Below are 24,476 nucleotides of genomic sequence, written 5' to 3'. Positions count from 1 at the left end.
GGCGGGGGCGGAGCCTATCCCCTGGGCAACCGGCGGGACCGAACTGGAGGCGGTGGGGAAGGAGGAGGGTGAAAACGTATGTCAGCGTCTGCAAGCAGGGGAGAACAGGTATGAGGGAGGTCTTTTAAGGACAGGTGGGAGTTGGTGATTGGCTGAGAAAAGTGGCGTGATTTCGAGTTTCCCGCTAGAACCTACGCAGAGCTTTCAGTTCTAGCAGGAAAACTCTAGAAACAAAGTGCAGCAAGAAAGATTTAATCCCAATAAACACGTATGACAATTAGTAATAGTGAATATAGTGTATATAGAGTCTTTGGCGAAAGCCCCGTCGAAGCCCAGGTCCGCAGCGTCTGGAACCTCGCAGATCCTGCCGTACTTGTACGGCGGGGGCGGAGCCTATCCCCAAAAATATAAAAAGATATAATTACCCACAAGAAGATCCTTTACCTGGTTCACGTATTCTGGAAGGAAAACAGTTATAAACAAGCTTGAATAAGGCGTTCAAGATTAAAGTGTTATTTGCTGAGTACGTGTGTATTACAGTAGTTGCGCTCATGTTTTGATAGCATACATTTATTAGGTTCGTTGTATACAAAGTACTTGTATACACTGCTTGAGGCTATTTTAGAAGCGTATGATAAGCGTAACGTTGACGTGATCAGCATGAGAAAACACTGCGGACTAACAATACATTAAGCCTTTGAGGGGCACAACTTTTGGACGCCGTCGTAGCAAAACGCGGACTACGAGTCCAAAGGGAATAAGAGCGGGCACGGCCCGCTGTGCAGAAAAAACTCAAACTATGAGTCTATGAGCATAGGAACGGGCACGGCCCGTGTTGATATCTAGGAGCATAAGGAGTAGGATATTTGAGCGAGCGCGAGCTGTCGTGGCAGTACGTTATAACAGTATATTCATTTGACGTCTGTATAAAAATCTTACAACCGCCTCCAGTTGTTTGCAATTAAATAGATATATTAAATAGATATATAAATAAATAGATATATATGTACATAAATTACTTACTCAAACATCAGGTATCCCGAACAAGATGGGTGAGGGTATAAGAGCGAGCACGGCTCGCGACTGCAGCAGCGCGGACTACGAGTCCAGTGGGTATTTAGAGCGGGCACTGCCCGCGATCGCAGCAGCGCGGACTACGAGTCCAGTGGTTATTAGAGCGGGCACAGCCCGCGATCGCTGCAGCGCGGACTACGAGTCCAGTGGTTATTAGAGCGGGCACAGCCCGCGATCGCAGCAGCGCGGACTACGAGTCCAGTGGTTATTAGAGCGGGCACAGCCCGCGATCGCTGCAGCGCGGACTACGAGTCCAGTGGTTATTAGAGCGGGCACGGCCCGCGATCGCAGCAGCGCGGACTACGAGTCCAGGGTTAATAGAGCGGGCACGGCCCGCGATCGCAGCAGCGCGGACTACGAGTCCAGTGGTTATTAGAGCGGGCACGGCCCGCGATCGCAGCAGCGCGGACTACGAGTCCAGGGTTAATGGAGCGGGCACGGCCCGCGATCGCAGCAGCGCGGACTACGAGTCAGGTTAATAGAGCGGGCACGGCCCGTGATCGCAGCAGCGCTGACTACGAGTCCAGTGGGTATTAGGGCGGGCACGGCCCGAGAATTAAACTTTCCATTATCATTGACTGCTATAACATTTTACTGATGATTGTTATTAGACACCTTGTAAGTCATGATGCGAACAAAGCAAATATAACAGGGGAAGCGAAATTAATGTCAAAACAAATGTCAGGAAGCACCAAATGCAGAACCAAGGACAGACTGTCCTTGGAGAACACCCCCAAAACCAAAGGACCAGGGAAATTAACATCAGCACAAACCATAAGACATAAAGCAACGACAAACCGGATCGGATACTTAACATTGAGGCATGGAATTTGCACAGCAGTATGTCAAAGCAACCCGTGATCGGTAAATGCGCAAAACTTCGGCCACTAAAAAAGTTCTAAGGCAATAGCAACCGCTGCCCACGGCGTTGATGAATATGTTAAAACACGGAATCGTAAAAGTAGAATTTCTGCAAGAAAGGTACATGCCAATCATGAAACAAAACATAGCACAGGCAACACAAAATTAACCCAATAAAAGGCAGCAAATCACCAGAATTAGACCAGGTACGGAGTCAGTGCAGTCCACGAATCACGTAATCGAGAACCTGTGCAGTACTGTACATACAAGCAGCATCGGACACGAGTCCAATCAAGCAGCGGAGCGGGCACGGCCTGAGACAATAAACAACGCGGACAGCGAGTACAGTAAAGCATTAGAGCGGGCACGGCCCGAGACAATAAACAACGCGAACTGCGAGTACGGTAAAGCATTAGAGTGGGCACGCCCGAGACAATAAACAACGCGAACTGCGAGTACGGTAACGCATTAGAGCGGGCACGCCCGAGACAATAAACAACGCGAACTGCGAGTACGGTAAAGCATTAGAGCTGGCACGGCCCGAGATAATAAACCACGCGGACTGCGAGCCAGTAAAGCATTAGAGCGGGCACGGGAGATAAACTACGCGGACTGCGAGTACGGTAAAGCATCAGAGCTGGCACGGCCCGAGATAATAAACCACGCGGACTGCGAGTACGGCAAAGCATTAGAGCGGGCACGGCCCGAGAATATAAACGATGCGGACTGCGAGTATAGCAAACCATTAAAGCGGGCACGGCCCGAGATAAGAAACCGCGCAGACTGCGAGCCATTAAAGCATTACAGAGCGGGCACGGCCCCAGATTATGAACAACGCGGACTGCGAGTACAGTAAACCATTAGAGCGGGCACGGCCCGAGATAATAAACAACGCGGACTGCGAGTACAGTAAACCATTAGAGCGGGCACGGCCCGAGATAAGAAACAACGCGGGCTGCGAGTACAGCAAATCATTAGAGCGGGCACGGCCCGAGGTAAACAACGCGGACAGCGAGTCATTAAAGCATTAGAGCGGGCACGGCCCGAGGTAAACAACGCGGACAGCGAGTCATTAAAGCATTAGAGCGGGCACGGCCCGAGATAATAAACAACGCGGACTGCGAGTACAGTAAACCATTAGAGCGGGCACGGCCCGAGATAAGAAACAACGCGGGCTGCGAGTACAGCAAATCATTAGAGCGGGCACGGCCCGAGGTAAACAACACGGACAGCGAGTCATTAAAGCATTAGAGCGGGCACGGCCCGAGATAATAGGCAGCGCAGAAAGCGAGTACAGAAAAGCAATTGAACGGGTATGGTCCGAGATAAGAAGCAGCGCAATAGGCACTTGCGACGAACAAAACAGCTGCATAACAATGCTTTATAACAAAAAACGTATTACAACCAATTATGAAATTTACAAAATAGCGCCACTTCGACAAAATAACTTAAAACAAATGAAACAGTCAATACAAATCACCCAATACAAAAAATATTAAAGCAGCCCCATAACAAAAAAATGCCACAATACAAATATCAAATACAGTGCTTCTAAATTAATGTGTAAAATACGAAGGTATATAAAATGGAGAAAACGGCACCCATAATAGAGCCGGTCCCAATAGGTGACTTCGAAGAGTCGGCTCCTGAGCCGGATCGATCGCGAACGACACATCAATAACATTCAGCAACAGTAAAGCCCAAGACCGATAAACGAACCATAGGAGCGTCGCGAGAATGAGATCACAACGAACGAGGATTAACCAAGTACACTAAGTTTATTTATCATCGATCAAATTAGGTTGTGGTGCTGCATGAACGAAACACTTTGCAAGCAGTGCCTGAAGGGTCAGCTCCACAGAGGCGTGGGCGTGTGTGAGTGGACAGTAGGAAGGGAGCAGGCTATCAGCGCCACATTGCTGGTTCAATAAAAAACCCAAGTTAATTTCGAGCACTAAACGTAAGCAACACAAGCAGGCGTGCGAAGCGGCAGAAACGTAAAAAACGGAGGGCGGGCGCGGGGCTAAAACTATCGGGTGCCAGCAGGAGCGGGTTTAAAAACAGCCATCCAGCCCAGACTTCTTGAGCGAAGCGTACAAACTCAGCCACAGGCACCGGACAGAGCCGTGGAAAACGCAGAAACACCAAGCAACTATCCGAACACCGCCGAGAAAAGCCTCAGCACTAGACCAGAACGCCACAGAATCGACACTGAGCCGAAACAACCAGCACGATTCAGCACACGGCTGCGAGCCGAGACAAAGCATCGGAGCAGCAAGCCTCGAAGGCAAGCGCGACACGGTCACGTGATCCAGCAAAACAGGAACCCAGACCGCCAACAGCAAACACAGCGAGGATCCAACCAAAACGCCAGCGACAGAACAGAGAGCAATACAAACCAACATGGATCCTACGAGCAGGAAATCGAGCCAACTACGAACGAGCAGCCACGCAGACGGGCAAACTGAGAGCAGGCAATGACAAATGGCAGAAACACCATGAAGCCACGCGGCAACGACCGGCGCCCGAAAACGTATGTCAGCGTCTGCAAGCAGGGGAGAACAGGTATGAGGGAGGTCTTTTAAGGACAGGTGGGATTTGGTGATTGGCTGAGAAAAGTGGCGTGATTTCGAGTTTCCCGCTAGAACCTACGCAGAGCTTTCAGATCAGTCATGCATGCCGCGGTCGAGAGGACTGCAGTCGTGAAATAAACCAGATTAATAAAGATCTTCTCAGCTAATCGTGTTCCTCGTCCTGTACATACTGGTGCACCAGAAAGGCTGGATTAAAGAGAGACGAGGCCTGAATAAAATGTATATATGCAAAATAATAGATCGATTATAATGTATGCACACAATGTGTAGACTAAACTTCACTATCACAGCACTGCAGAGCCAAGGAGGCCAAAGGGGAATAGTGGATAGAGGAGTAAAGGAGGGGAAGAGGGGAATGAGGTTAGAAGTAGTTACTTAGTTAGAGGTGTTTAAAGAGCTCTGTCTTCAGGAGTTTATTAAAGATCCTGATCTGGTAGTAGAAGGTAGTTAGTGTGTTAGAGGTGTTAGGAGAGTAAGTGCTCTTTGAAGAGCTCAGTCTTCAGGAGTTTATTAAAGATAGTGAGAGATTCTCCTGATCTGGTAGTAGAAGGTAGTTAGTTAGAGGTGTTAGGAGAGTAAGTGCTCTTTGAAGAGCTCAGTCTTCAGGAGTTTATTAAAGATAGTGAGAGATTCTCCTGATCTGGTAGTAGAAGGTAGTTAGTTAGAGGTGTTAGGAGAGTAAGTGCTCTTTAAAGAGCTCTGTCTTCAGGAGTTAATTAACGATAATAAGAGATGCTTCTACTCTGGTAGTGAAAAGTAGTTTGTTTATCAAACTAGCTGCTGATATGAGAACTACACTATAATAAAAGTTAACAAAATATATAATTTTAAAAGGTAGCTTGCAGACCTTTCAGACTTTTAAACCCATTATGATCCACAAACCGTGGTTCAGAACATAATTTGCTTACATGGTTTGTAGTTCCACTAAAAGGGCTTTAAACATGCTTCTGAATTTGACCAAGAAGGACTGAACTATTTTTCACAGTCAAAACAACCTTTTTCAGTTCTTCAGGCTCACAGCAAACTCTGCACCTCTCAGCACTACAAACACTGCCTGAGTAAAGTCTGGCCAACTGTGTGAAATCCACCCAAAGAGCTTCTAATTCTTCTGATATAAGGAAAAATAATCAGCCTTCTTTTAGAACTCATTTAAGTTTACCTGATTTGTGACGATGTTCATCCTGCAGAAACTGCACTAAGTGTAGTGAGGGGAAAGTGAGGGTAGAGTGAGGGTAGAGCATGGTACAGTGAGGTAGAGTGAGGGTAGAGTGAGTGTAGAGCATGGTACAGTGAGGTAGAGTGAGGGTAGAGTGAGTGTAGAGCATGGTAGAGTGAGGTAGAGTGAGGGTAGAGCATGGTACAGTGAGGTAGAGTGAGGGTAGAGTGAGTGTAGAGCATGGTAGAGTGAGGTAGAGTGTGGTAAAGTGAGGGCAGAGTGAGCTAGAGTGTGGTAGAGTGAGGGTAGAGTGTGGTAGAGTGTGGTGGAGTGAGGGTAGAGTGAGGATAGAGTGTGGTAGAGTGAGGGTGGAGTGAGGGTGGAGTGGGGTAGAGTGTGGGTAGAGTGAGGGTAGAGTGTGGTAGAGTGTGGTAGAGTGGTAGAGTGAGGGTGGAGTGAGGGTAGAGTGTGGTAGAGTGAGGGTAGAGTGAGGGTAGAGTGAGTGGTAGAGTGAGGGTAGAGTGAGTGGTAGAGTGAGGGTGGAGTGAGGGTAGAGTGAGGGTAGAGTGTGGTAGAGTGAGGGTAGAGTGAGGGTAGAGTGAGTGGTAGAGTGAGAGTAGAGTGAGGGTAGAGTGTGGTAGAGTGAGGGGAGAGTGTGGTAGAGTGAGGGTAGAGTGAGGATAGCGTGAGTAGCAGAGTGTGGTGGAGTGAGGGTAGAGTGAGGGTAGAGTGTGGTAGAGTGAGGGTAGAGTGTGGTTGAGTGAGGGTAGAGTGAGGGTAGAGTGAGTAGCAGAGTGAGGGTAGAGTGAGGGTAGAGTGAAGGTAGAGTGAGGGTAGAGTGAGTAGCAGAGTGAGGGTAGAGTGAGGGTAGAGTGTGGTAGAGTGAGGGTAGAGTGAGGGTAGAGTGTGGTGGAGTGAGGGTAGAGTGAGGGTAGAGTGTGGTAGAGTGACGGTAGAGTGAGGGTAGAGTGGTAGAGTGAGGGTAGAGTGAGGGTAGAGAGTGGTAGAGTGAAGGTAGAGTGAGGGTAGAGTGAGGGTAGAGTGTGGTAGAGTGAGGGTAGAGAGTGGTAGAGTGAGGGTAGAGTGAGGGTAGAGTGAGGGTAGAGTGTGGTAGAGTGAGGGTAGAGTGTGGTAGAGTGAGGGTAGAGTGTGGTAGAGTGAGGGTAGAGTGTGGTAGAGTGAGGGTAGAGTGTGGGAGAGTGAGGGTAGAGTGTGGTAGAGTGAGGGTAGAGTGTCGTAGAGTGAGGGTAGAGTGTGGGAGAGTGAGGGTAGAGTGTGGTAGAGTGAGGGTAGAGTGTGGTAGAGTGAGGGTAGAGTGAGGGTAGAGTGTGGTAGAGTGAGGGTAGAGTGTGGTAGAGTGAGGGTAGAGTGAGGGTAGAGTGAGTAGCAGAGTGAGGGTAGAGTGTGGTAGAGTGAGGGTAGAGTGTGTTAGAGTGAGGGTAGAGTGTGGTGGAGTGAGGGTAGAGTGAGGGTAGAGTGTGGTAGAGTGACGATAGAGTGAGGGTAGAGAGTGGTAGAGTGAGGGTAGAGTGTGGTAGAGTGTGGTAGAGTGTGGTGGAGTGAGGGTAGAGTGAGGATAGAGTGAGGATAGAGTGAGGGTGGAGTGAGGGTGGAGTGTGATAGAGTGTGGGTAGAGTGAGGGTAGAGTGTGGGTAGAGTGAGGGTAGAGTGAGGGTAGAGTGAGAGTAGAGTGAGGGTAGAGTGTGGTAGAGTGAGGGTAGAGTGAGTGGTAGAGTGAGGGTAGAGTGAGGGTAGAGTGTGGTAGAGTGACGGGAGAGTGTGGTAGAGTGAGGGTAGAGTGAGGATAGAGTGAGTAGCAGAGTGTGGTGGAGTGAGGGTAGAGTGAGGGTAGAGTGTGGTAGAGTGAGGGTAGAGTGTGGTAGAGTGAGGGTAGAGTGAGGGTAGAGTGAGTAGCAGAGTGAGGGTAGAGTGAGGGTAGAGTGAAGGTAGAGTGAGGGTAGAGTGAGTAGCAGAGTGAGGGTAGAGTGAGGGTAGAGTGTGGTAGAGTGAGGGTAGAGTGTGGTAGAGTGAGGGTAGAGTGTGGTGGAGTGAGGGTAGAGTGAGGGTAGAGTGTGGTAGAGTGACGGTAGAGTGTGGTAGAGTGGTAGAGTGAGGGTAGAGTGAGGGTAGAGTGAGGGTAGAGTGTGGTAGAGTGAGGGTAGAGTGTGGTAGAGTGAGGGTAGAGTGAGGGTAGAGTGTGGTAGAGTGAGGGTAGAGTGTGGTAGAGTGAGGGTAGAGTGTGGTAGAGTGAGGGTAGAGTGTGGTAGATTGAGGGTAGAGTGAGTAGCAGAGTGAGGGTAGAGTGTGGTAGAGTGTGGTAAAGTGAGGGTAGAGTGGGGTGGAGTGAGGGTAGAGTGAGGGTAGAGTGTGGTAGAGTGACGATAGAGTGAGGGTAGAGAGTGGTAGAGTGAGGGTAGAGTGAGGGTAGAGTGTGGTAGAGTGAGGGTAGAGTGAGGGTAGAGTGTGGTAGAGTGAGGGTAGAGTGTGGTAGAGTGAGGGTAGAGTGTGGTAGAGTGTGGGAGAGTGAGGGTAGAGTGTGGTAGAGTGAGGGTAGAGTGTGGTAGAGTGAGGGTAGAGTGTGGTGGAGTGAGGGTAGAGTGAGGGTAGAGTGTGGTAGAGTGAGGGTAGAGTGAGGGTAGAGTGTGGTAGAGTGAGGGTAGAGTGTGGTGGAGTGAGGGTAGAGTGAGGGTAGAGTGAGGGTAGAGTGTGGTAGAGTGAAGGTAGAGTGTGGTAGAGTGAGGGTAGAGTGTGGTAAAGTGAGGGTAGAGTGAGGGTAGAGTGTGGTAGAGTGAGGGTAGAGTGAGGGTAGAGTTAGGGTAGAGTGAGGGGAGAGTGAGGGGAGAGTGAGGTAGAGTGAGGTAGGGTGAGAGTAGCATGAGGGTAGAGTGAGGGTAGAGCATGGTACAGTGAGGGTAGAGCATGGTACAGTGAGGTAGAGTGAGGGTAGAGTGAGGGTAGAGTGTGGTAGAGTGAGGGTAGAGTGAGGGTAGAGTGTGGTAGAGTGAGGGTAGAGTGAGGGTAGAGTGAGGGTAGAGTGAGGGTAGAGTGTGGTAGAGTGAGGGTAGAGTGTGGTAGAGTGAGGGTAGAGTGTGGTAGAGTGTGGGAGAGTAAGGGTAGAGTGTGGTAGAGTGAGGGTAGAGTGTGGTAGAATGAGGGTAGAGTGTGGTGGAGTGAGGGTAGAGTGAGGGTAGAGTGTGGTAGAGTGAGGGTAGAGTGAGGGTAGAGTGTGGTAGAGTGAGGGTAGAGTGTGGTGGAGTGAGGGTACAGTGAGGGTAGAGTGAGGGTAGAGTGAGGGTAGAGTGTGGTAGAGTGAGGGTAGAGTGAAGGTAGAGTGTGGTAGAGTGAGGGTAGAGTGTGGTAAAGTGAGGGTAGAGTGAGGGTAGAGTGTGGTAGAGTTAGGGTAGAGTGAGGGTAGAGTTAGGGTAGAGTGAGGGGAGAGTAAGGGTAGAGTCAGGGGAGAGTGAGGTAGAGTGAGGTAGGGTGAGAGTAGCGTGAGGGTAGAGTGAGGGTAGAGCATGGTACAGTGAGGTAGAGTGAGGGTAGAGTGAGGGTAGAGTGTGGTAGAGTGAGGGTAGAGTGAGGGTAGAGTGTGGTAGAGTGAGGGTAGAGTGTGGTAGAGTGAGGGGAGAGTGTGGTAGAGTGAGGGTAGAGTGAGTAGCAGAGTGTGGTGGAGTGAAGGTAGAGTGAGGGTAGAGTGTGGTAGAGTGAGGGTAGAGTGAGTAGCAGAGTGAGGGTAGAGTGAGGGTAGAGTGTGGTAGAGTGAGGGTAGAGTGAGGCTAGAGTGTGGTAGAGTGACGGTAGAGTAAGGGTAGAGTGGTAGAGCGAGGGTAGAGTGAGGGTAGAGAGTGGTAGAGTGAGGGTAGAGTGAGGGTAGAGTGTGGTAGAGTGAGGGTAGAGTGAGGGTAGAGTGAGGGTAGAGTATGGTAGAGTGAGGGTAGAGTGAGGGTAGAGTGTGGTAGAGTGAGGGTAGAGTGTGGTAGAGTGAGGGTAGAGTGAGGGTAGAGTGTGGTAGAGTGAGGGTAGAGTGTGGTAGAGTGAGGGTAGAGTGAGGGTAGAGTGGTAGAGTGAGGGTAGAGTGAGGGTAGAGTGTGGTAGAGTGAGGGTAGAGTGTGGTAGAGTGAGGGTAGAGTGAGGGTAGAGTGTGGTAGAGTGAGGGTAGAGTGAGGGTAGAGTGAGGGTAGAGTGTGGTAGAGTGAGGGTAGAGTGAGGGTAGAGAGTGGTAGAGTGAGGGTAGAGTGTGGTAGAGTGAGGGTAGAGTGAGGGTAGAGTGAGGGTAGAGTGAGGGTAGAGTGTGGTGGAGTCAGGGTAGAGTGTGGGAGAGTGAGGGTAGAGTGTGGTAGAGTGAGGGTAGAGTGTGGTAGAGTGTGGTAGAGTGAGGGTAGAGTGTGGTGGAGTGAGGGTAGAGTGAGGGTAGAGTGTGGTAGAGTGAGGGTAGAGTGAGGGTAGAGTGTGGTAGAGTGAGGGTAGAGTGTGGTGGAGTGAGGGTAGAGTGAGGGTAGAGTGTGGTAGAGTGAGGGTAGAGTGAGGGTAGAGTTAGGGTAGAGTGAGGGGAGAGTGAGGGTTGAGTGAGGGGAGAGTGAGGTAGAGTGAGGTAGGGTGAGTGTAGAGCATGGTAGAGTGAGGTAGAGTGAGGGTAGAGTGAGGGTAGAGTGAGGGTAGAGTGTGGTAGAGTGAGGGTAGAGTGAGGGTAGAGTGTGGTAGAGTGAGGGTAGAGTGAGGATAGAGTGAGGGTAGAGTGAGGGTAGAGTGTGGTAGAGTGAGGGTAGAGTGAGGGTAGAGTGTGGTAGAGTGAGGGTAGAGTGAGGATAGAGTGAGGGTAGAGTGAGGTTAGAGTGAGGTAGAGTGAGGGTAGAGTGTGGTAGAGTGAGGGTAGAGTGTGGTAGAGTGGTAGAGTGAGGGTAGAGTGAGGGTAGAGTGTGGTAGAGTGAGGGTAGAGTGAGGGTAGAGTGAGTGGTAGAGTGAGGGTAGAGTGAGGGTAGAGTGAGGGTAGAGTGAGTAGCAGAGTGTGGTGGAGTGAGGGTAGAGTGTGTAGCACTGTGTGGTGGAGTGAGGGTAGAGTGTGGTAGAGTGAGGGTAGAGTGTGGTAGAGTGAGGGTAGAGTGAGGGTAGAGTGTGGTGGAGTGAGGGTAGAGTGAGGGTAGAGTGACGGTAGAGTGAGGGTAGAGTGGTAGAGTGAGGGTAGAGAGTGGTAGAGTGAGGGTAGAGTGAGGGTAGAGTGTGTTAGAGTGAGGGTACAGTGAGGGTAGAGTGAGGGTAGAGTGAGGGTAGAGTGTGGTAGAGTGAGGGTAGAGTGAGGGTAGAGTGTGGTAGAGTGAGGGTAGAGTGTGGTAGAGTGTGGGAGAGTGAGGGTAGAGTGTGGTAGAGTGAGGGTAGAGTGAGGGTAGAGTGAGAGTAGAGTGTGGTAGAGTGAGGGTAGAGTGAGGGTAGAGTGAGGGTAGAGTGTGGTAGAGTGAGGGTAGAGTGTGGTAGAGTGAGGGTAGAGTGAGGGTAGAGTGTGGTAGAGTGAGGGTAGAGTGTGGTAGAGTGAGGGTAGAGTGAGGGTAGAGTGAGTTAGAGTGAGGGTAGAGTGAGGGTAGAGTGAGGTAGAGTGAGGGTAGAGTGAGGGTAGAGTGAGTTAGAGTGAGGGTAGAGTGTGGTAGAGTGAGGGTAGAGTGAGGGTAGAGTGAGGGTAGAGTGAGGTAGAGTGAGAGTAGAGTGAGGGTAGAGTGAGGGTAGAGTGAGGTAGAGTGAGGATAGAGTGAGAGTAGAGTGAGGGTAGAGTGAGGGTAGAGTGAGGGTAGAGTGTGGTAGAGTGAGGGTAGAGTGTGGTAGAGTGTGTTTGACTGGCGGTTGAGTGTGGTTAGAATGTTTAGCAGTGGGGGTAAAGCGTGGGTAGGATCAGGGGTAAAGGGGTAGAGAGTGATACAGGGGGAGTAGAGTAGTAGGGGTAGAGCGGGGGTAGAGTGATACAGGGGGAGTAGATTAGTAGGGGTAGAGTGGGGGTAGAGAGTGATACAGGGGAAGTAGAGTAGTGGGGGTAGAGCGGGGGTAGAGAGTGATACAGGAGTGATACAGGGGAAGTAGAGTAGTGGGAGTAGAGTGGGGGTAGAGAGTGATACAGGGGAGTAGAGTATTAGGAGTAGAGCGGGGTTAGAGAGTGATACAGGGGGAGTAGAGTAGTAGGGGTAGAATGGGGGTAGAGAGTATTACAGGGGGAGTAGAGTAGTAGGAGTAGAGCGGGGGTAGAGCGTGGTGGAGGGGGAGTAGAGTAGTGGGGGTAGAGCGGGGGTAGAGTAGTAGGAGTAGAGCGGGGGTAGAGAGTGATACAGGGGGAGTAGAGTAGTAGGAGTAGAGCCGGGGTAGAGAGTGATACAGGGGGAGTAGAGTAGTAGGGGTAGAGTGGGGTAGAGAGTATTACAAGGGGAGTAGAGTAGTAGGAGTAGAGCGGGGGTAGAGTAGTAGGAGTAGAGCGGGGGTAGAGAGTGATACATAGGGAGTAGAGTAGTAGGAGTAGAGTGGGGGTAGAGAGTGATACAGGGGGAGTAGAGTAGTAGGAGTAGAGCGGGGGTAGAGAGTGATACAGGGGGAGTAGAGTAGTAGGAGTAGAGCGGGGGTAGAGAGTGATACAGGGGGTGTAGAGTAGTAGGAGTAGAGCGGAGGTAGAGAGTGATACAGGGGGAGTAGAGTAGAGTGAGGGTAGAGTGAGGGTAGAGTGTGGTAGAGTGAGGGTAGAGTGTGGTGGAGTGAGGGTAGAGTGAGGGTATAGTGTGGTAGAGTGAGGGTATAGTGTGGTAGAGTGAGGGTAGAGTGAGGGTAGAGTGTGGTAGAATGAGGATAGAGTGAGAGTAGAGTGAGGGTAGAGTGTGGTAGAGTGAGAGTAGAGTGTGGTAGAATGAGGATAGAGTGAGAGTAGAGTGAGGGTAGAGTGAGGGTAGAGTGAGGGTAGAGTGAGGGTAGAGTGTGGTAGAGTGAGGATAGAGTGAGGATAGAGTGAGAGTAGAGTGAGGGTAGAGTGTGGTAGAGTGAGGGTAGAGTGTGGTAGAGTGAGGGTAGAGTGAGGGTAGAGTGTGGTAGAGTGAGAGTAGAGTGAGGGTAGAGTGAGGGTAGAGTGAGGGTAGAGTGTGGTCGAGTGAGGGTAGAGTGTGGTAGAGTGAGGGTAGAGTGAGTGTAGAGTGTGGTAGAGTGAGGTAGAGTGAGGGTAGAGTGAGGGTAGAGTGTGGTAGAGTGAGGTAGAGTGAGGGTAGAGTGAGGGTAGAGTGTGGTAGAGTGAGGGTAGAGTGTGGTAGAGAGTGGTTGACTGGGGGTTGAGTGTGGTTAGAGCGTTTAGCAGTGGGGGTAAAGCGTGGGTAGGATCGGGGTAAAGGGGTAGAGAGTGATACAGGGGGAGTAGAGTAGTAGGAGTAGAGCGGGGGTAGAGAGTGATACAGGGGGAGTAGAGTAGTAGGAGTAGAGCGGGGGTAGAGAGTGATACAGGGGGAGTAGAGTAGTAGGGGTAGAGTTGGGGTAGAGAGTATTACAGGGGGAGTAGAGTAGTAGGAGTAGAGCGGGGGTAGAGAGTGATACAGGGGAGTAGAGTAGTAGGAGTAGAGCGGGGGTAGAGAGTGATACAGGGGGAGTAGAGTAGTAGGAGTAGAGCGGGGGTAGAGAGTGATACAGGGGGAGTAGAGTAGTAGGAGTAGAGCGGGGTAGAGAGTGATACAGGGGGAGTAGAGTAGTAGGGGTAGAGTGGGGGTAGAGAGTGATACAGGGGGAGTAGAGTAGTAGGAGTAGAGCGGGGGTAGAGAGTGATACAGGGGGAGTAGAGTAGTAGGAGTAAAGCGGGGGTAGAGCAGGGGTAGAGCGTGGTGGAGGGGGAGTAGAGTAGTGGGGGTAGAGTGTGGGTAGAGAGTGATACAGGGGGAGTAGAGTAGTAGGAGTAAAGCGGGGGTAGAGCTGGGGTAGAGCGTGGTGGAGGGGGAGTAGAGTAGTGGGGGTAGAGTGGGGGTAGAGAGTGATACAGGGGGAGTAGAGTAGTAGGAGTAGAGCGGGGGTAGAGCGGGGTAGAGAGTGATACAGGGGGAGTAGAGTAGTAGGAGTAGAGTGGGGGTAGAGAGTGATACAGGGGGAGTAGAGTAGTAGGAGTAAAGCGGGGGTAGAGCAGGGGTAGAGCGTGGTGGAGGGGGAGTAGAGTAGTGGGGGTAGAGTGGGGGTAGAGAGTGATACAGGGGGAGTAGAGTAGTAGGAGTAAAGCGGGGGTAGAGCTGGGGTAGAGCGTGGTGGAGGGGGAGTAGAGTAGTGGGGGTAGAGTGGGGGTAGAGAGTGATACAGGGGGAGTAGAGTAGTAGGAGTAGAGCGGGGGTAGAGCGGGGTAGAGAGTGATACAGGGGGAGTAGAGTAGTAGGGGTAGAGTGGGGGTAGAGAGTGATACAGGGGGAGTAGAGTAGTAGGAGTAGAGCGGGGGTAGAGCGGGGTAGAGTAGTAGGAGTAGAGCGGGGGTAGAGAGTGATACAGGGGGAGTAGAGTAGTAGGAGTAAAGCGGGGTAGAGCGGTAGAGCGTGGTGGAGGGGGAGTAGAGTAGTGGGGGTAGAATGGGGGTAGAGAGTGATACAGGGGAGTAGAGTAGTAGGAGTAGAGCGGGGTAGAGAGTGATACAGGGGGAGTAGAGTAGTAGGGGTAGAGTGGTGGTAGAGAGTGATACAGGGGGAGTAGAGTAGTAGGAGTAGAGCAGGGGTAGAGCGGGGTAGAGTAGTAGGAGTAGAGCGGGGGTAGAGAGTGATACAGGGGGAGTAGAGTAGTAGGAGTAGAGCGGGGGTAGAGCGGGGGTAGAGCGTGGTGGAGGGGGAGTAGAGTAGTGGGAGTAGAGTGGGGGTAGAGAGTGATACAGGGGGAGTAGAGTAGTAGGAGTAGAGCGGGGGTAGAGCGGGGTAGAGAATGATACAGGGGGAGTAGAGTAGTAGGAGTAAAGCGGGGGTAGAGCGTGGTGGAGGGGGAGTAGAGTTGTGGGGGTAGAGCGGGGGGTAGAGAGTGATATAGGGGTAGAGCGGGGATAGAGCGGGGTGGAGGGGGAGTAGAGTAGTAGGAGTAGAGCGGTGGTAGAGAGTGATACAGGGGGAGTAGAGTAGTAGGAGGAGAGCGGGGTAGAGAGTGATACAGGGGGAGTAGAGTAGTAGGGGTAGAGTGGGGGTAGAGAGTATTACAGGGGGAGTAGAGTAGTAGGAGTAGAGCGGGGGTAGAGCGTGGTGGAGGGGGAGTAGAGTTGTGGGGGTAGAGCGGGGGGTAGAGAGTGATATAGGGGTAGAGCGGGGATAGAGCGGGGGTAGAGCGGGGTAGAGTAGTAGGAGTAGAGCGGGGGTAGAGAGTGATACAGGGGGAGTAGAGTAGTAGGAGGAGAGCGGGGTAGAGAGTGATACAGGGGGAGTAGAGTAGTAGGGGTAGAGTGGGGGTAGAGAGTATTACAGGGGGAGTAGAGTAGTAGGAGTAGAGCGGGGGTAGAGAGTGATACAGGGGAGTAGAGTAGTAGGAGTAGAGCGGGGGTAGAGAGTGATACAGGGGAGTAGAGTAGTAGGAGGAGAGCGGGGTAGAGAATGATACAGGGGGAGTAGAGTAGTAGGAGTAAAGCGGGGGTAGAGCGTGGTGGAGGGGGAGTAGAGTTGTGGGGGTAGAGCGGGGGGTAGAGAGTGATATAGGGGTAGAGCGGGGATAGAGCGGGGGTAGAGCGGGGTAGAGTAGTAGGAGTAGAGCGGGGGTAGAGAGTGATACAGGGGGAGTAGAGTAGTAGGAGGAGAGCGGGGTAGAGAGTGATACAGGGGGAGTAGAGTAGTAGGGGTAGAGTGGGGGTAGAGAGTATTACAGGGGGAGTAGAGTAGTAGGAGTAGAGCGGGGGTAGAGAGTGATACAGGGGAGTAGAGTAGTAGGAGTAGAGCGGGGGTAGAGAGTGATACAGGGGAGTAGAGTAGTAGGAGTAGAGCGGGGGTAGAGAGTGATACAGGGGGAGTAGAGTAGTAGGAGTAGAGCGGGGTAGAGAGTGATACAGGGGCAGTAGAGTAGTAGGGGTAGAGTGGGGGTAGAGAGTGATACAGGGGGAGTAGAGTAGTAGGAGTAGAGCGGGGGTAGAGAGTGATACAGGGGGAGTAGAGTAGTAGAAGTAAAGCGGGGGTAGAGCAGGGGTAGAGCGTGGTGGAGGGGGAGTAGAGTAGTGGGGGTAGAGAGTGATACAGGGGGAGTAGAGTAGTAGGAGTAAAGCGGGGGTAGAGCGTGGTGGAGGGGGAGTAGAGTAGTGGGGGTAGAGTGGGGGTAGAGAGTGATACAGGGGGAGTAGAGTAGTAGGAGTAGAGCGGGGGTAGAGCGGGGTAGAGAGTGATACAGGGGGAGTAGAGTAGTAGGGGTTTAGTGGGGGTAGAGAGTGATACAGGGGGAGGAGAGTAGTAGGAGTAGAGCGGGGGTAGAGCGGGGTAGAGTAGTAGGAGTAGAGTGGGGGTAGAGAGTGATACAGGGGGAGGAGAGTAGTAGGAGTAGAGCGGGGGTAGAGCGGGGTAGAGTAGTAGGAGTAGAGCGGGGGTAGAGATTGATACAGGGGGAGTAGAGTAGTAGGAGTAAAGCGGGGGTAGAGCGGTAGAGCGTGGTGGAGGGGGAGTAGAGTAGTGGGGGTAGAGTGGGGGTAGAGAGTGATACAGGGGAGTAGAGTAGTAGGAGTAGAGCGGGGTAGAGAGTGATACAGGGGGAGTAGAGTAGTAGGGGTAGAGTGGGGGTAGAGAGTGATACAGGGGGAGTAGAGTAGTAGGAGTAGAGCGGGGGTAGAGCGGGGTAGAGTAGTAGGAGTAGAGCGGGGGTAGAGAGTGATACAGGGGGAGTAGAGTAGTAGGAGTAGAGCGGGGGTAGAGCGGGGGTAGAGCGTGGTGGAGGGGGAGTAGAGTAGTGGGGGTAGAGTGGGGGTAGAGAGTGATACAGGGGGAGTAGAGTAGTAGGAGTAAAGCGGGGGTAGAGCGTGGTGGAGGGGGAGTAGAGTTGTGGGGGTAGAGCGGGGGGTAGAGAGTGATATAGGGGTAGAGCGGGGTGGAGGGGGAGTAGAGTAGTAGGAGTAGAGCGGTGGTAGAGAGTGATACAGGGGGAGTAGAGTAGTAGGAGTAGAGCGGTGGTAGAGAGTGATACAGGGGGAGTAGAGTAGTAGGGGTAGAGTGGGGGTAGAGAGTGATATAGGGGTAGAGCGGGGGTAGAGCGGGGTGGAGGGGGAGTAGAGTATTGGGGGTAGAGAGTGATACAGGGGGAGTAGAGTAGTAGGGGTAGAGCGGGGGTAGAGCGGTGGTAGAGCGGGGTGGAGGGGGGTACAGTGTTGTAGAGCATTATTAACAGCATTATTATACTTGTACATATCGTACACTCCATAAACTGAATGAGATGGATGAGGATTGGTTAATTGTGTAAATGTGTCTCAGATTGAAGCTCCTGATGGTGTTGGATGGGTTCTCTCTGCTGGTTCAGGTTAATTCTGGTTCTCTCTGCTGGTTCAGGTTAATTCTGGTTCTCTCTGCAGCGTCTCGGCGCTGAGGGTTCTTTAAATAAGATATCAAACACTCCTGGAAGACAGGCGGATCTTCCTCGCTCTGTCCGAGGCATCAATCACCCGGAGCGGGATTGGGATTCAGGTGCGGTGGCGTAACCCGGCAGAGCTGCGGGAGTTGAGTAACCTTGAGTCCGGTGGAGGTCAGGAGCACAGCTGAACGCAGGGTGGAGAATGCGCGCCTGTGTTAGGACTCTCCTCTGATCAATAAAATCACTCTGATGATACGGAGCGCTCGTATCTAATGCTTTTAGACTCAGACAGCACTGCAGCTTTAAAGAGCCGTCCCTTTCTGGATCCATCATTCTGTGTTTCTTTCCCTGAAGACAGTTTAGAGGCTGCTATTAAATCAGCACCTGTACGTGACTCATACCTGAGCTTCACTGTTCAGAAGTTAAAAGTCTGTTTGATGAAAATTGGATTCCCCTCAGTTTGTAAAATAGTGGGGTTTTGTAGTAAATGTAAATATTGTTACAGTGTCAGTACACACCATTCCCTCCACTCCTGTTGTCCAGACCGGTGTTTTTCAAGTAAACTTTTTCGGCATTTTCTGTTATAAGACAAATCAAACAATGATGTTTTTGATGATGCACTCAGATCTCTTCATTTATTAACTTTTTAAACCTTTTTTTCCCTGCTGGGATTTAAAGTGTTCAGTGTGTTTATTCAGATTCATTTTTTTTGTTTTTTTTTTTGAATTTTTATTTTGGTGCATACATTTTTTATCCCTAGTTCTGGAGGCCTCCTGTCCTGCACATTTCAGAGGATTACCTGCTTTATCACATCACCTGCAGCTCTGTAAGGAGTTGTAAATGAGCTGAATCAGATGTACTGGAGGTATGAAAAGCAGTAAATGTACAGGCCAGGGTTCCTCAAAGACCAAGTCTAGTGAAACAGTTCATATATTTAAACTACACTACAGGATAATCTGGGTAATTTTGTGCCCGCTTTGCTTCTTCTCAAAATCACAAAATATTTCAGGGTGATCCTAAACAGTGATCTTTCCAAATTGTCCTGCAGAGTCAAAAATCCAATCTATAGTGTTCTCCCAGAGCAGCCTGGGTCCTCAAAAATATATAACCTGTTTAATATTTACAGATCAGTATCCTGCAGTTGGGATGAGCACCGATTCTCTGGTGCACAACACAACACAGATGTCATGCCTGACAGACTGTCAGCCAATGAGAGCCGAGCTGAAATGAACTTTTCAGTTAAAGTACATTCAGCAGGGTTCATACATACATACATACATACATACATACATACATACATACTGTCACGTCCTGGTCCTGTTTCTGTCTGTTCTCATGTCTCTGTGTTATTTCCCCACGTGACCCCTGCGATTCTTGACACATACATACAGTACATACATACATACATACATACATGTATATGATGCATACACACATGGGTAAACACACACAAACAAGCATTGGTGGCATAAAATAGAACCAGAAATACTTATTTTCAAATTCATATTTGATACGTTTCAGTATAAAAGTATAATAGGTTTACTATCATTACTTTTCTGGATAATAACCTACAAGTAATACTGGGCTTCATTAAAATCACTATAAAACACATGATAACCAATGTTATATCTGATTTATAGTAAAAGTGAAATATTTTTAGTTTGAACTATAGCAGCTACACATTCATAACATGTATGCAGGTTATAGGCTATGTGGAGTCCTATAGCTGGTTCTCATTATTTATTCACAGACTTGAATGACCCAGTGTTCCCGTGTTCTGCAAAATAAAACAACATGCCTCCTCAAGCACCTCTGTACTCTGTAAAACAGCAAATATATATTTTTTACAGGATTTGACAGACTACTGTCTCACCTTAGACCTGTGTCTGTCTTATGTTTTCCTTTTTTTTGTTCCTTCCTGCTCCTGTCCTCAGTTCTCTTGTTTTGTTTACGTCCCCATGTGCTCCATGTGCTTCACATGGCTCTGTTTTTATTTTGGTCTTGTCTCCGCCTTAGCCCCACCTGTCATCTGTAATCTCTCCTGTCTCATTTGTAACCCCGCCCCCTCGTTACTTCCACAGGTGTTCCTTGTGCGTGTCTGTTCATAAATACCCTATGTGTTCGCTGCCTTGCTTTTTGTTTGTGTGTGTGACCTGCAGTCTTTGTCAGCTCTAGTCTTATACCCTGTCTTAGTAGATTCCAGTCTTTTGTATGATTTCTTTTTTTTCTGTGTGTGTAAGTTTAGTTTCTGGTTTGTTTTCTTTAGTTTGTTCCTTTGTTTGCTTATTTTCCCTGTTTTATTAGTCTTATGGTTAATCCTTTGTTTTATAGTCTTTATAGTTTTGTAGTGTTTGTTAAAAAAAGGTAAAAGGTAAAAGGCACTGGACTGACATGTTATGTTACTGGTGTATTTAAATGGCACTAAAGTCACTACAAATATCTGTTTTAAATGACACAATCCTACTTCCCCGATTTAAAATAGTCCTGTCTGATGTTTAAACTGTACAGTTGGACACAAAGTCGTTGTAAATTTTAGGTTATTTTTTTTTTTCAGTCAAACTACCAGTTTAAGAGAAATCAGATTAACTACAGTGTTATGGTCAGGCAGTACTATTTCCAGCAGTTTTAATATCAGGTTAATGTTGGTTGTAGGTGAGTGAAGGTTCAATTAGAGCACGGTCCCAAACTAGCACACATGCTCCCAAATTACAGCTCATAAGGTGAAAGAGAGAGAGAGAGAGAGAGAGAGAGAGAGAGAGAGAGAGAGAGAGAGAGAGAAGGTTGGTCTGATCACCTCAATGTCAGACTTTAATAGCCTCATCCATATTAGATTAGTAAAGGCTGGGGCAGAACATAATGAGAGGAATAGCAATCAGTGTTTGTATTTGTAGCTGCATGCTAAGAAGCATTTGCATATATATATATATATATATATATATATATATATATATATATATATATATATATATATATATACACACACACACACACACATCACCTCCAATAGGTAAATTAAGCACATACACCACAGAAATCCTCCAGATTGCACTTTCTCCATCCATCATTCTGAGATACAGCTCTTTATTGTAAGTCAACAGGGGTCATGACCCATCTGCAGCTATGCAGCTCCATACACAGCAGGGGGCGCTGCACTCTATTGTATCTCACTCCTATGATAACTTTTACAATTTATGTTTTTGTGCCACAGTAGCCTTTCTGTCAGCTCCACACAGACAGAATAGCCTTTATCATTCTCTAGTAAGCCTCCAGCTCTGTGGTTTGGTGGCCCGTCCTTGTGCCTGGGCTCCAGCCCAGTGGTCTGGACATAATGATCTGACCCTGGTCAAAGTGTTTCAGGTCTTCAAACTGACCGTTTCTCCACTTCCCACACATCGACTCTGAAAAGTCATCTGTTCATTACTGTCTATCACAGAAATCAGACCTCATACTCATATGCAAGAGGACCTAATAGTTTGGTTCATTTGTGTGTGTGTGTGTGTGTGTGTGTGTGTGTTATTGTGTTTTACAGTTGAACTATGCAGAGTCCAGGCTGAGTCAGTTGGAGGGGTGTCACTGTGAGCGGACCTGCAGCGTGAACACCGTGGTTTATCGTGATAAAGAGATCTGGACGGAACCAGAGAACTGCAGAACCTGCTCCTGCATGGTGAGGAGAAACATTTCTACTGAACTTTTGTGCTTTTCAGCCTCTGTGTTGCAGCGGTAGAGTGGCTGATTTTTCACCAAGATCTTGCAGCAGCATTGATGATGTCTGACCAACCGCTGCACAAAGCAGCTCTTCTCCAGCACATCCCAAAGATTCTCAATGAGGTTAAGGTCTGGACTCTGTGGTGAACTCTCTCAATCCATGTGTGAAAATGATAAATGATGATCTCACGCTCCCTGAATCACTATTTCCTATTGATGGAATAACCTGGTCTATATTCAGTATATTCAGGTAGAGTCAGCTGACCTCATTCTTTCAGCACATACTGTTGCTGAACCTAAACCTGCAGACCAACTGCAGCATCAACCAACCCCACATTATTTACTTACTTAAATCCAGGTGGAGACTTTTTTTTGTTTTGTCCATGCAGTGTAGAATAAGATATTCAGGTGTGTATGTAGTAGTAGATCATTCTGGTTTAGCTGCAAACAGCATTACATGTGCAGTGAGCTTTCTAAACGTGTGCATGCTAAAATAGTTTTTATAGTGTGAAGAAATAGTTGGAGAGCTGTTTGCAGCAGCTTTTTTGTTTTTATTAGAGTACTCTGCCAGTTGACTGTATTAGTGTCTGTTGTCTTCCAGAACGGAGTGGTTGAGTGTCGGAGAATATTCTGTCCACCTGCCAACTGTTCTGAGGAGTTCCTGCCTGTGCATGTGGAGGGGATGTGCTGTAAGAAGTGCAGACGTAAGTACAGGAGCGCCAGCGTGTCCTCCCCGCTCTGCTGTTTTCCCATTCTCTCTCTCTCTCTCTCGCTCTCTCGCGCTCCAGTCAGCCGTGCACGGTCAGTGGGGGAGATGGTGGGGATTGTTCTCTGCCAAAGGCGTGTAATTGCTGTAGGCTTTGATGAGGGCTAATCAATTCAAGTCCATTAGCCGAGCGGAAGAGCAGAACGCGGCCCTGGCATCCGCTGCTCTCGCGCTTTTGTAGCTGATTGGCTCTCGTCTCTACTGACGGATCGCTCTCAACAGGTGCAGCCCGGGGGGTGAGGGGGTGAAGGAGCTGGGTGGAGGTACCGGGCGCACCTTTACCCGGTCAATTCTCTACACTCACTGCCGGTCTCTGGTTCCACCGCGCACGCTGCTGCAGCTCGTGTGGTGAAATTGGCCACAGGAATCGAGCAGTTCACTCAAAGGTCACTCCGTACAAAGCGACTCTCAGAAACGACTCCATCTCTCTTTTGTCACTGATGAGCCAAGTCTAATAGAACTAAGCCTATTCAAATTGTGAGCTTCTCATTTTCCTATTATGCTCTTTGGCTCCTTTTCAGTCCTATTCAATAAAAAAACCCATCATTATCTCTGTTTGCAGCTAAATGCTCCTACCTGGACCGGACGCTCTCGGAAGGTCAGCGCACTCTGCTGCAGGGCTGCAAAGAATGCAAGGTAAACTCCCCCCTGTCCGGTCTTAATAGCTGGGTTATTTTAATTAGATGTCAGCTTTAAATGGTTGTTCTCCCCCAGTAATGACTCTGATCTTTTTTGTGTAGCCTGAACTGGATCTTAATTAGAAGTTATTTATGAAGATTTGAGCGGTAAATCAGAGCGAACAAAGGAACTCAGTGGGTGCGGTTTAATGAGGATCTTAATAAAAGTAATTATTTTACTGACAACAGGAGGTACTGTGAATGACTGTTTCAATTAATCAATTCAGTGTTCTTTTTAGAGAATATGTATTTCTTTAAAACTGCTAATTAAACATATTCTAATTCAGATTAACTGAATTAAATGAATGTTTACCAAGCCAACAGTGCTGGCTCATACTGTAGGCTTTTTAAGCAGTAGATTAAAGGGGATTTATTATGCAAAACCTCTTGGGTCTCAAATGTCCCTGTAAACAACTTCAACCAATTGGTTTTCTGTAAAAGAGTTTAGTGTCAGGAAGCTATATATGCTTCTATGAGGCTTTGATGCATCTCCTTTATTGTGATGTCATAATAAGGAAACCTGCATAGAAACACCCTGACACCACCTGTCAGCCATCAACCCCCACCAGAACCCCACCAACAAGATCAGTTCAAGATGGCCGCCATGTCACTCTGCTGGTTTATGATGCACACAAAATACATAAATGTACAATATACATAAAATGCCAAGTGTTATGGCTACAGGCAAAGAAAAGTCTCACCTTTTAGATTATCTAGAACTTTTAAATAATGATTTTCTTTCCTTTTTCTATCACAGTTAAACATGAACTTGCTTGTTTGTGTTTTGCCATTTAGCACAAGCTAACACACAAACGTGTGGTAAACACTTAGCATTAACATGGGATGGGTGGGCGTGCCCAGCAACAGGTTATTTGCATGAAAGTAACGGAGCCCTTAAATGGCTCATTCTGAAAGGGACTGAAACTGACCCTTATCATGTGTAAAAAGAGGTATAATATCTCCCCTTTAAATACTGGTCATGTGTACACAGTCCTCTGTGATATTATTATAATAAATAGCAGTAACCTTAAAAACAGAAGCACAGTAGCAAATGAATAATAATAAAACCAATGATGGAACATATTGTGATTCAGATTCACTGACAAATGTTTACAGTGCTGCATACTGTAGGCTTAAAGTGATATTAAAGTGATATCATTTAAAGAGTAGTTATATGTACAACTTACAAGTCATAAAGGCCTATGTACACCAATTAGCATGGTGCTAACTGCAGGCGTAAATCATTTCACATTTATCACACTCTCCTCGAACCATGTGGAGGTGTTCAGTAAACTCTAATACACTTCATTATGTGGTTTACATACATTTCTCTTTTATATTAAACAGTTTATCTTCCCCCTATTTCCCACCATATCACAGCTGAAATTAGTATCTAGAGTTCACTTCTGAAGTCTAACAGTGTGTTCTATGTAGGAATGATTGGTTTGTTGTAACACGTCAAACATCCAACATGTCTGGTGTGATGGTGTGAAGTGTACTTTGGTACAGTGCCAGATCACAATTGGTCAGTTCAGTGTTACATTAATGAGATCTGCAACCAGTGGCCCTACCTTTACTGAACACTTTTCACTCCAGTGCACTATTCCAACAGGACAATGCTCTTCCACATACAGTACTGCTACCTCAAGCGCTGCCTTAAACATCAATAATGTGGGATAATATTGCACTTGCTATAACCACTCCACTCGCACCGCAAAATCTGCAGGAATATTCAACCGACATGGGGTGGATTAGGGACCTCTTTCACTTAACGTTGAGATTCTCGGCATGTTATGTTAACCTGCTTCTGTATATTGTGGAGTGGAAGAGGAAGGAAGACCCGTGAGACTCATGATGAATGCTCATAAGCTCTTTTATTAAACAGGCTTGCCACTCACTTACAGTCTTTAACAAGACTAGGAGAGCTAAAACCATTCTACCCCAAATAGGCTACCAACAGAACCAAGTGACTAAACTCACTACTCACTTACTTTATGGTGAGTGCCCTAAACAGCACCCATCTGCATGGCCCCTCCCCATACCCTAGGTTACGGGGGAGGTACCAACTACGTAGGCTAGAGCAACACAGCACACATAGCACAACAGAACACATAAGACCACACACACAGAAGAACAGAAACATGCCTACAGGCAGC

At 48.6% G+C, this 24,476-nt stretch overlaps 1 protein-coding gene across 1 annotated transcript in view; it reads left to right on the top strand.

Moving 5' to 3' along the window:
- The window catches only part of LOC111196878 (protein kinase C-binding protein NELL1-like), a 617,736-nt gene that overhangs the window by 205,610 nt on the left and 387,650 nt on the right, over positions 1-24,476 (top strand). Inside the window, exons 8-10 of the mRNA XM_049473230.1 lie at positions 20,702-20,836; positions 21,479-21,581; positions 22,206-22,279. Of these exons, the coding sequence (XP_049329187.1) occupies positions 20,702-20,836; positions 21,479-21,581; positions 22,206-22,279 (312 nt within the window). The remainder of the gene's footprint in view (positions 1-20,701; positions 20,837-21,478; positions 21,582-22,205; positions 22,280-24,476) is intronic.

Source organism: Astyanax mexicanus, unplaced genomic scaffold (genome assembly GCF_023375975.1).
Source record: "Astyanax mexicanus isolate ESR-SI-001 unplaced genomic scaffold, AstMex3_surface scaffold_35, whole genome shotgun sequence".
NCBI classification, from domain to species: domain Eukaryota; kingdom Metazoa; phylum Chordata; class Actinopteri; order Characiformes; family Acestrorhamphidae; genus Astyanax; species Astyanax mexicanus.
This window is presented reverse-complemented; position numbering and strand designations above follow the sequence as displayed.